This window comes from Rattus norvegicus, chromosome 6 (assembly GCF_036323735.1).
Source record: "Rattus norvegicus strain BN/NHsdMcwi chromosome 6, GRCr8, whole genome shotgun sequence".
NCBI classification, from domain to species: domain Eukaryota; kingdom Metazoa; phylum Chordata; class Mammalia; order Rodentia; family Muridae; genus Rattus; species Rattus norvegicus.
Genome location: NC_086024.1, coordinates 126,356,568 through 126,368,806, shown reverse-complemented (window position 1 = coordinate 126,368,806; position 12,239 = coordinate 126,356,568). Strand labels below are relative to the sequence as shown.

The 12,239-nt window shown below is 41.4% G+C and overlaps 1 protein-coding gene across 2 annotated transcripts in view; it reads left to right on the top strand.

Moving 5' to 3' along the window:
* Positions 1 to 12,239, top strand: part of Catsperb (cation channel sperm associated auxiliary subunit beta) — a 378,659-nt gene that overhangs the window by 158,008 nt on the left and 208,412 nt on the right. For both annotated transcript variants that reach the window (XM_063262696.1, XM_063262695.1), the window contains exon 7: positions 3,107 to 3,256. In XM_063262696.1, the coding sequence (XP_063118766.1) occupies positions 3,107 to 3,256 (150 nt within the window). The remainder of the gene's footprint in view (positions 1 to 3,106; positions 3,257 to 12,239) is intronic.

Here is a 12,239-nt window from a genome sequence, read left to right as displayed (position 1 = left end):
AATGGTGGCAGGGATTGTGAGGCAGATGTGGGATTTTGTGAGCTATAACAAAATTGTATGAATTGAGTGCATTGATCACTTTCTAAACATAAGTACATTCTGATTCATGTTTAGAAAAGTTCCCAGTTGTGGGTGCTTTTCAGCCAGGGACCTGACTCCTGGGGAAGGATGATAGGTATTGAAGAAGGCCATGACTGGTGGCTGTTGCATCATTACAACTGAGAGGTGTCTGTAGTCCTCAGGCTGTAGAGCATGGAGTACAGCAGTTGAGCAGTAACTGCCCAAAGAATACATTTTATAAGTAGAGCAGATGGGATACCTGATGATCAGTAGTGAAGGAAATGGGAAGACCAAGGATGAATCATCTACTGCTATGGAGCAATCAAGTAGAACAGTGTTCGTTGCTGAAAGTTTGAGATATCAAGCAACAAAAGGAAGGGAGGAACAAGGAAAAGGTGAGGGCATGGTTCTAAGTCTTTTTTTTTACTACGGAACACAAAGAAATGCATAAAAAACCCTCTTACTGCTTCATATCTAATAGACACTACAATAAGCCCCAAGTCATGCATTCAATTGTCTCCTACACATAAACTGCTTTTTAATCACAGGTCAACAGTGATCTTCACATCGGTCTGTTATTTTAGCATCTTCAAATGTTAATCACTCTCTAGCTTTCCTGTTTTTCTTTCCATTTTCCAGAAACAGAGTTGTTTTTATAATCAGAACAACTGAAGGGCCTCAGGAGTGGAAACTGTGCACATGGGAGATGAAGGGTTACAGTGTTAGAATAGGAATGGCCCCACAGACTCCTGTGTTTGGATGCTTGGCTCTTAGGGAATGGCAATGTTGGAATAGTCATGGACTTGTTAGAGGAAGTCTGAGGTCTTATATATGCTCAAGCTCCATCCCGTGACAAGCACACTCCCTGTTGCTTTCAGTGAAGACATAGAACTCTTGGCTCCAATGCCATGTGTGCCTGGACAACACCATTCTTACCCCGTGATGATAATTGACCAAACCTCTGAAAGGATAAGCCAGCCCCAATTAGCCATTTTCCTTTATAAGTATTGCCATGGTCACAGTGTCTCTTCACAGAAATAAGACCCTAACTAAGATGGACAAAAAGGACACCTTCAGGAATGGTCTTTACCATAAGTAAGTAAGTTTCCCTGCAGCTCAAAGGTTGAAAACACCAACAAATGTCAGTGTGCTGCTCTTGCCCTCTGTCAGTCAGATCAACTTTCCACATCAGTTACCAGCGCACCTACAGCTTAGGTCACTAACACTCCAGTCCTCGTAAGACGACTTAAAATACAACATCTGACCCCAAGCAGATTCAATGTAAGGAAGGAGGAAAGAAATTAAACTTTCTTATTTTCTTAGGTCTGATGTGAATGGCTTGCAAACACTCTACATACCAGAAGTCAGTTCTTTCCTCAAGCTCCTCAGAAGTCTTGTGCAACTTCCTGGTGTTAAATTCTTGTAGCTGGCATTGCTCTTTCCCTGTCTTGCTGTAGCTAGACTGCATAATACCACCATCCCCCCCCCCCCACCCGTCAAACACCACCACCTCCCAAAGACAAAAATACAACTGCTTGTCTTCCTTTACACAATCGGAGGAAGAGCAGAGCTTCCTAAGGTGTTTGAATCTGCAGTTGAGTATGACCATTTGAAGAGATAGAACCATATTGTAGAATATAAACAACTCGTAACTGATTACTTGTCTCTGTTGTTAGAAGTGCTTTGATTGTTTTTAAATGACACAGCAGTATTCTTTCAAGTTGCCCTGAACCCACTTGTGTACTTTTCTATTTCTCTTGTTTCTAATCTTTTTCAAAAGAGGAAGAAATTTTAATCTTCTAGAGTTTTCAAATATAATAGTTTATTAAAAGTGTTTTCAGTGTTCCTTTTCATGAGAAGGAAAAAATACCTTTTATGTATGTTAAACTTGGCTTAACTTCAACTTTTTTCAAATCCATGTAGGATTTCTAAGTTTTAAAACTGTAACAGTTATCTGTCAAAGAGGATCCTTACCTACTCCAGCCTGCTGAGTAAGAATACATTATAATTCATGAGTTTCAGTGACACTCAGCTGCAAAACATCTCCAGTGAGAGCCCCACTCCTTCTAGTATTGCGTGGAATGCTTCTCAGAGAGGAAAGAACAGATGTGGTGAAAAGCAGAAACTTCTGCATTAGAGCTTGGCAGAAAACAAAACAGAGGAATTAAAAACAAAACAAAACAAAAAACAAAACAAAACAAACAAAAATAAAACAACCACCAGCTCCTGGAAAAACCTGATTTGCCATAGGAAAGCCCCTGACCACGTGAGCTGATATGCATCCTTTGATTGGCTGACGAGTCACACATTGGCTTGCTGTTTTCTGTTAATCCACTCCCAATGTCTACCTATTTCCTAGAGACTTTAGCTACTTGTTCACTGATGACTACATCAGCTTATACTCTAGGTTTATTCTCCTTTTTAATTTATCAACTGCTGATTTGATAGGATTGCAAAAAGAAGCAAACAGGAGTGCTTGATTTTGAAGCAAACACTGGTCCCTAAATTATAAATATTCCTGTTCTGTGTTTTAGCTGTTGTCATTCCAAGCAGAGACCACATGACCATGTATTTGCCTTATATTGATAAAGCAATGTTTCCCATTCTAAATTTCTTCAGCAGTGTGACTTTGTCACAGAATTCTTTCTTCTTGCATGATGAAAATTTATGAATTTTTTAATGGATTAATTGAAAAGTCATATGTTCATGGATGTTTTGCCTGTATACATATCTTTGCATCAGTTGTGGTGACTAGTGCCCTGGGAGTGTAGAAGAGAGCATTGGATCTCCTGGAATTGGAGCTTCAAACAATATTGGGCTGCTCTGTGTGCTGGAAATCAATTGCTGGAAGTCACCTAAAAGAGCAGCCAGTGTTCCTAACTGCTGAACCATCTCTCCAGCCTCCAGCCTCTGCTATGTTGCCTATACCCTTTGAACAATCAAATATTCCCTTACATAGTTTTCCTAAAGTCTTTTATAAAAAGTAATGGTGTTCTAGTTTCAAGAATACTACTTTGACTTCCATACCTAAATTTGTCTTCCACAGAGCCTATTCTTCAGTGGAATCTTGGGACTGAATTTATACAGAATAGTATCACACACTTATATGCCTTTGTGGACGGTATCAAAGTGACAAGGAGCCCCTGTGCCAATGATGTGGCTTTAATAGGCCTTATTATGAAACCATTGTTGAATGGTAAGTTTACAGTCTGATTGAATGTTAGAAGTAACCAGTGGTTTGTAATTGTTAAGGGTGGTTTTAAATGAAAGTGCACATGGAATGCATAGAGAGAGTAAAATGTATTGTTTTTCACGCCACCTCTACTGCCTATCAGTGTGATATGCTAGGAGAAATATTCCTCTGTTGTGGCCTTTGCCATGTGAATGGTGACTCATATCTGGGTATAATAGCATATGCTTATAATCCCAGCTACTTGGCAGTCTGAGGCAAAGTGACTCAGTTTAAGGTTAACTTTAGCACCTTCTTTTAGACCCTGCTTCAAAAATCAACCAAGCAAGCCCATCAGTCAATCAATAGGTAGCTGTCCTGACTGACTAGTCCTCTGTTCTCTAAGTTTGTTGCATATTCCCAGAGATGACCAAACCCACTGTCAGTGAGTCAACAGGGTCTTGAGGAAGGGAGTGAAGATGAAAGAAGAAAGGTAATTAGACAACACCACATTACAACTCCAGCAAGCACTGAAGCAAGCTTATTGTTTCCCAAGTGGCTTTCATACAATTCTAAGTACGTGCAAAGGAAAGGATCAGTTCTTGGTCAAGAAACAAACAAGGCATACTGTACCCAGGAAATTATTAAGATGATCAAGATATAAGGAACACATTACTCAGCTGTATTTTTCCTTGTGCCTACTTCCTTGACTTAGCCCAATGTCAAATATTCTTGCCAATTTCCTTGAAGCAACACCAAGAGCTCCCCGTGCAGAGACTTTTTTTTTGTTGCCTTTACTCTATCGTCTTTTCTGCCATGTATAAGTCAGTATTGTTCTTATGGAAACATTTATTTATGCATTTATTATCTATGTATTTAAAAGGTATTTTCAACCTATTGTTAAGTATCTAGTGACACATGCAGAAAAATAGCTCTTTTTCTCTAAACTCATTTACAATACTTGTGGCAGCAAATGTATGGATTTTCCAACACTGCAATTTTTCTGTTTACTGAAGAGACCAAGTGGGCATCTTGAGATTTAATTTATTTTCAGCAATAAAAGGTAGAGTCACCACCAACACAAGTTAAAAAAAAAAAAACACTGTCTCCTATTTCAGATTCCAGTAACAAGTCCTAGGCTGTGACCTGTACTTCTAACCTGGCTGCTATTAATCAAAAGATCCCATGAGCACCTTCTTAATTAAGTACATTTTATAGACAATTCACAGAAATCAGGGAAATTTCTCCTTCTGTGTCTGGATGCAGTCAAAATTAGGCATCTTTAACAGTACCAGAGTTCTGTCAAGAATGTTACAAAAGATGCAGATAACAGCAAACAAAGAGGTACCAAGAGTAAGCGCTAGGCAGTTCCCAAGCGCAGGAAGTTCTGTCCCATGATCTCTCAGGACATGATTATGTATGTCAACCTGGAATTCCTCAACCTGGAATCTACAGATTGTAGGCTTCAATACATAGGAATGATCAATCATTAATTCATCCTCTAGTCTCTCCTTCCTTAGGTCTAGGTATGAAGGTGCAAGTCTCAACTTCAAAGTAGGGTTTTGTCTAGGCTGTGTTGAGATGAAGCTGAATGTCTCTTTCTCAACTGCCAGTTTTCAGAAACTTATTAAAGTAGACAATGAATGCAAATTTCATACTTCCTATGAGAAGTGCATGGTGCAAAAGTTACTGCTAATATTCAGGTGAAGTGTGAAAGAGAGAACATTGTCAAGTTTTTCTACTTAAGAAAGGTATCTTGACCAACTGCAGACTGTGGCTGCTATTGAGTAAGGATCATTTATGCTATGAGCCAAGGAGATCTGAAGACGGAATGAATAAGTTTCTTTAGGGATGCAATGATGATGCTAATACAAGCGATATCAGATTGGGGGTATGGAGGAGGCAGAGAAAGAGGTGAGAATGGGGGAAGAAATGGAGAGAGAGAGAGAGAGAGAGAGAGAGAGAGAGAGAGAGAGAGAGAGATTGCTTTATTAGAGTGATACTCTTATTTGTCAGTTGTGGTCCAAGAGAACTAGTAAAGGATATTTGCTTTTTAGTATCTCTAATGAAGATGGTTTCCTTCAATATACTCTCTAAAGTCTTTATGTAAAAAGAAGGTGGGGGAAAAGGACTGAACACCCAGAAATGCAGACCATCCTGAGACCACAGGTCAGACTGCCACTTCTGTCCACCTCTGCCATCATCCTTGGTCCAAGAGGAAACTGCATAGTGCATCTGGACACAGGGACACAGGAGCAGTCAGTTGCCTGTACCTGCAGTACTGGTCTGCGCTCAGAATGGAATTGAACTGAACTGGTCAAACAGCTCCCTGCATCCAAATCCCATGGGGGAAAGAGCTGGACCCACAGAAGTGCAGACACTCCTGAGATGTCGGAGGAGAATACCCTATGCCCACATTCCCCACCCAAAAGAAAATCACCTAGTGTCAACTGAGACCCCTGGGTGCAAGGACCTAAGAGCAGTCAGGGACAGGATCCATCTGACTCCTGCCTGCACCAAGAGCTGAAAGACAGTCATCTAGAGCACCTACACACCTGAGAGCAGAACACCTGTTCCCAGAAAAGGCTAGAAAACAGGAAAACAGTTGTACAGGAGTACAGGAGGGTCAAGACACTGTAAGACATAGCAAGTCAAGTAAACACCAGAGACAACCCTATGGGGAGAGACAAGCACAGGAAAATAAGCAACAGAAACCAGGACTACTTGGCCAAGTTCTCATCAAAGCCAAGTTCTCCCACTAAATAAAATATTAGATATTCAACCATACCAGAAAAGTGAGATTTAGATTTAAAATCACATTTTATGATAATGATGGAGGACTTTAAGAAGGACATAAGTAACTCCTTAAAAGAAACGCAGGACAACACAGGTTAACAAGCAGATGCCCTTAAAGAGGAAACACAAAAATCCCTGAAAGAATTACAGGAAAACAAACCAAACAGGTGAAGGAATTGAACAAAATGATTCAGGATTTAAATATGAAAATAGAAACAATACAGAAAGCACAAAGTGAGGAAACCCTGGAGGTAGAAAACCTAAGGAAGAGATCGGGAGTCATAGATACAAGCATCACCAGCAGACTACAAGAGATAGAAGAGAGAATCTCAGTGGCAAAGATACCATAGAAATCATTGACACAACCAAGATAATGTAAAATGCAAAAAGCTCCTAGCCCAAAACATCCAGGAAATCCAGGACACAATGAGAAGATCAAACCTAAGAATAATAGGTATAGAAGAGAGTGAAGACTCCCAAATTAAAGGCCCAGTAAATATCTTCAACAAAATTATAGAAGAAAACTTTCATAACCTAAAGAAAGAGATTCCCATAAACATACAAGAAGCCTACAGAACTCCAAATAGATTGGACCAGAAGAGAAATTACTCCCATCACATAATAGTCAAAATACCAAATTCACAAAACAAAGAAAGAATAGTAAAATCGGTAAGGGAAAAAGGTCAAGTGACATATAAAGGCAGACCTATCAGAATTACACCAGACTTCTCACCAGAGACTGTGAAATCCAGAAGATCCTGAACAGATGTCATACAGACCCTAAGAAAATACAAATGCCAGCCCAGGCTAGTATATCAAGCAAAATTCTCAATTAAGATAGATGGAGAAGTCAAGTTATTCCATGGCAAAACCAACTCAGGTGACAGCAGATGCTGGTGAGGATGTGGAGAAAGGGGAACATTCCTCCACTGTTGGTCAGACTGCGAACTGGGTACAAAAACTCTGGAAATCAGTCTGGAAGTTCCTCAGAAAATTAGACATTCTACTACCTGAGGACCCAGCTATACCACTCCTTGGCATATACCCAAAAGATGCTCCAACACACAACAAAGACACATGCTCCACTATGTTCATAGCAGCCTTATTTATAATAGCCAGAAGCGGGAAAGAACCCAGATGCCCTTCAACAGAATAGGTTCAAAAAATGTGGTACATCTACACAGTGGAGTACTACTCACCTATCAAAACAATGACTTCATGAAATTCATAGGATGGAACTAGAAAATATCATCCTGAGTGAAGTCACAGAAAAATATCCATGGTATGCATACATCGATAAGTGGATATTAGCCCAAAAGCTCGAATTACCCAAAATACAATCCACAGACCACTGGAAGCTGAAGGATGAAGAAGGATGACTAAAATGCTGATGGTCCCACTCCTTCTTAAAAGGGAGAATGAAAGTATCCATAGCAGAAGAATTGGTAGCAAAATTTAGAGCAGAGAATGAGAGAATGGCTATTCAGAATCTGCCCCACATGTGGTCCATATATATACAGCCACCAAAACTAGATAAGATTGATGAAGCTAAAAATTGCATGCTGAAAGGGACGGGATATAGATCTCTACTGAGAGACACAAACAGAGCATGTCAAATACAGAGGTGAACACTAGCAGCAAACCACTGAACTGTGAATGGGACCCCCTTTTGGGGGAATTAGAGGAAGGGTTGAAAGAGCTGAAGGGGCTTGCAACCCCATAAGAATAACAATGCCAAACAACCAGAGCTTCCAGGGACTAAGCCACTACCCAAAGACTATACATGGACTAACCCTGGGCTCCAACTGCATAGGTAGCAATGAATAGCCTAGTAAGGGCACCAGTGGAAGGGGAAGCCCTTGGTCCTGCCAAGACTGAACCCCCAGTGAACAGGATTGTTGGGGGGAGGGCGGTAAGAGGAGGAGGATGGGGAGGGGAACACCCATATAGAAGGGGAGGCGGAGGGGTTATGGGGAAGTTGGCCTGGAAACCAGGAAAGGGAATAACAATTGAAATGTAAATAAGAAATACCCAATGTAATAAAGATGGAGGGAAAAAAAAGGAATAACAATGCCAACCAACCAGAGTTTCCAGGGACTAAACCACTACCCAAAGACTATACATGGACTGACCCATGGCTCCAACTGCATATGTAGCAGAGAATAGCCTTGTTGGGGCACCAGTGGTAGGGGAATCACTCAGTCCTGCCAAGGTTGGACCACCAATGCAGGGGAATGTTGGGGTGTCGTTAAGGGGGTGTGGATTGGGGGGGAACAGCCTTATGGGGGAGGGGGAGGGGATAGTAGGCTTATGGACAGGAAACCAAGAAAGGAAATGACATTTGAAATGTAAATGAAGAAATATATCCAATAAAAAAGCTAATAAATAAATACAGAAATACATAAATAAATGAAAGGATTTTTAAATAAAAAAAAAGAAGGTAGGCTAGAACAAACATTCATTCGTTTTTTACTACATGTATCCTGCAACAATGACACTATGTAATTGTCATGAATAAAGAGCACACCAAGAAAAATAAGGAAAAGGCTATAGAAAAAAGGAAACTATGGGGTAAAAGAATGAAGAAAAACTAAAGAGAATACAAGCAGTTACATTGCAAGTAATGTAGGTAGTTTCAGTGAAAGCTTTTGCTTTTCTTTGTTGTTGTTTTGGGACACAATATTAGTGGGTAGCTGGCTGGAGCGGCTGGCCTGGAGATCACTATGCAGACCAGGCTGACTTCAAACTCAAAAACATCCATGTGCCTCTGCCTGTCATGTACTGGGATTAAAGATTCATGCCACCAGTCCAAGCAATAATTTCTCCTTTGTGTCTGAGTAGTCAAAATTAAGCATCTTTAACAGTGACGAATAAATGATCAAACCTTGAGGTAAGATTGAGAACAAACCATACACACACACACACACACACACACACACACACACACACACACAATTTCCTAGAGTACCTGTAATATAGTAATAGCTTTAATCAATGTATTTAGAGTAACAATAGAAAAAGTCTTCTTCCAAATTAGTAGAATTACCATGTCTTAGAGTAGAGTCTGTTGCATACCTCTAATGTAAATGTCTTCGGTTGAATTAGTTTAGTCATGATCATGTTGTCATGCCTCCCTCTGCTCTCCCTATTTGAGAAGCTATGTCAACCCAGATAAAAACTCAGCCCATTGCCTTCTTTGTTCCATTGATGCCTCTTTCTCTTTATCCATGTACCCAAACCAACACTCCATGCACCGCAGTAGAGCAGCCATGCTCAGCCTTATATGTTCTATCATGATAGAACCCATGCAATAGTCACAGGAGGCAACAAGGTGGTTCATAAAATGTTATGGAATAACCTGGACCTACTTCATCTTCCCAATGTCTTGGGAAGTGAGAGTGTGATGCAAAGTGAAGAGAGGAAAGATCAGTTTCTTTGATGGCTATTCTTGGTTGTCACATTGACTATATATGCAATTAATTAAAACCCAAATAGATGGGTATTCCCACGGGGAATTTTTCTTTCACTGGAAATAGCATGACCCAATTATTTTCTAGATCATTTGAGTAGGGAAGAACCACCTTTAATCTAGGCCACACCCTTTGGTGGATGCCTTAATAAAGGACATGTAAAAATGAAGCATTTGCTCTTTGCCTGCTTGTTCTTGCTGTCACTGGCAAGTTCATTCCCTCACTGGCATTATACCCTACCTGTGGGTCCAAGTTATGCCCAGCTGCTGGAGTGTGGGACAGACCACTGGGAGGCCAAATGGGAGGAGTGCTTGTGACTGCCTTTAACCAGGAACACTGCTGTCAGGGGCTAGACATTCCACAAGCACCCAGCAGCACTCGGGGGTGGAGGGAAAGCCACTTTAAGATGTGAGAGGCTGAAACTTGGGTTCCCTGACTTTCAGAAATCCAGTCACTGCCTGGGGTATTGCACAGAGGTGTTAGGAACAAAGATTCAGGAACCAGTTCATGGGCCCCAATGAAGTTGGGACCAGGTGTTCCTGGGCATCCAGGTGCTGCTGAGTTGAGCAGAGTTGGAAACAAGAGTTGCAGGCCCACAGGCCGAGGACTAAGACGAACCTGGGGCCAGGGAAATGAACTCCAGCTTAGCTTTCTCGTGATTGTCCTTAGCTTAGCAGTGGTTGTAGGAAGTGCAGAGAGGCATTCTATGGGAGACATAGTCTACAGCTGTGTAGGCAAAGGCCTTCTTCATGCTCTCCACAGCGGTTTTGATAGAAGAGACTGTTTATCCCTACTGTTTAATCTACTGTTCATCGTGGAAAATGGATGCATATCAACTTCTCAGAGTGGAACTGAGATTTTTTTTTTGCAACAAGGAATGTCTGGGAAAGGAAGCTTATTGGCTAAACACTCAGGGCCTCTAGATACCTAATTAGTATGGAGAACTCTGTCCTGGGGTTACATGACCACAAGTCACATTTCCTTATGTATGAAGTATGACAGGTGTTCCAGGCCAGGAATCTGACCTACCATCTCGGATGAGTGCCCACTCAAACTACCAAGTTTCCTAGTAGGTCCACAGTCTCACACCTACCTCTTTTTTTTAATTTATTTAATACTTAATAATAATTCTTTGGTTTCTAGGCAAACATCCCCCTCTCCCCTCCCCTTCCTTATGGGTGTTCCACTCCCAACCCTCCCCCCATTGCTGCGCTCCCCCCAACAGTCTAGTTCACTGGGGCTTCAGTCTTAGCAGGACCCAGGGCTTCCCCTTCCACTGGTGCTCTTACTAGGATATTCATTGCTACCTATGAGGTCAGAGTCCAGGGTCAGTCCATGTATAGACTTTAGGTAGTGGCTTAGTCCCTGGAAGCTCTGGTTGCTTGGCATTGTTGTACATATGGGGTCTCGAGCCCCTTCAAGCTCTTCGAGTTCTTTCTGTGATTCCTTCAACGGAGGTCCTATTCTCAGTTCAGTGGTTTGCTGCTGTCATCCGCCTATGTATTTGCTGTATTCTGGCTGTGTCTCTCAGGAGCGATCTACATCCGGCTCCTGTCGGTCTGCACTTCTTTGCTTCATCCATCTTGTCTAATTGGGTGGCTGTATATGTATGGGCCACATGTGGGGCAGGCTCTGAATGGGTGTTCCTTCAGTCTCTGTTTTAATCTTTGCCTCTCTCTTCCCTGCCAAGGGTATTCTTGTTCCCCTTTTAGAGAAGGAGTGAAGCATTCACATTTTGATCATCCGTCTTGAGTTTCATTTGTTCTAGGCATCTAGGGTAATTCAAGCATTTGAGCTAATAGCCACTTATCAGTGAGTGCATACCATGTATGTCTTTCTGTGATTGGGTTAGCTCACTCAGGATGATATTTTCCAGTTCCAAACATTTCCCTACGAATTTCATAAAGCCGTTGATTTTGATAGTTGAGTAATATTCCATTGTGTAGATGTACCACATTTTCTGTATCCATTCCTCTGTTGAAGGGCATCTGGGTTCTTTCCAGCTTCTGGCTATTATAAATAAGGCTGCGATGAACATAGTGGAGCACGTGTCTTTTTTATATGTTGGGGCATCTTTTGGGTATATGCCCAAGAGAGGTATAGCTGGATCCTCAGGCAGTTCAATGTCCAATTTTCTGAGGAACGTCCAGACTGATTTCCAGAATGGTTATACCAGTCTGCAATCCCACCAACAATGGAGGAGTGTTCCTCTTTCTCTGCATCCTCGCCAGCATCTGCTGTCACCTGAGTTTTTGATCTTAGCCATTCTCACTGGTGTGAGGTGAAATCTCAGGGTTGTTTTGATTTGCACTTCCCTTATGACTAAAGATGTTGAACATTTCTTTAGGTGTTTCTCAGCCATTTGGCATTCCTCAGCTGTGAATTCTCTGTTTAGCTCTGAACCCCATTTTTAATAGGGTTATTTGTCTCCCTGCGGTCTAACTTCTTGAGTTCTTTGTATATTTTGGATAAAAGGCCTCTATCTGTTGTAGGATTGGTAAAGATCTTTTCCCAATCTGTTGGTTGCCGTTTTGTCCTAACCACAGTGTCCTTTGCCTTACAGAAGCTTTGCAGTTTTATGAGACGCCATTTGTGGATTCTTGATCTTAGAGCATAAGCCATTGGTGTTTTGTTCAGGAAATTTTTTCCAGTGCCCATGTGTTCCAGATGCTTCCCTAGTTTTTCTTCTATTAGTTTGAGTGTATCTGGTTTGATGTGGAGGTCCTTGATCCACTTGGACTTAA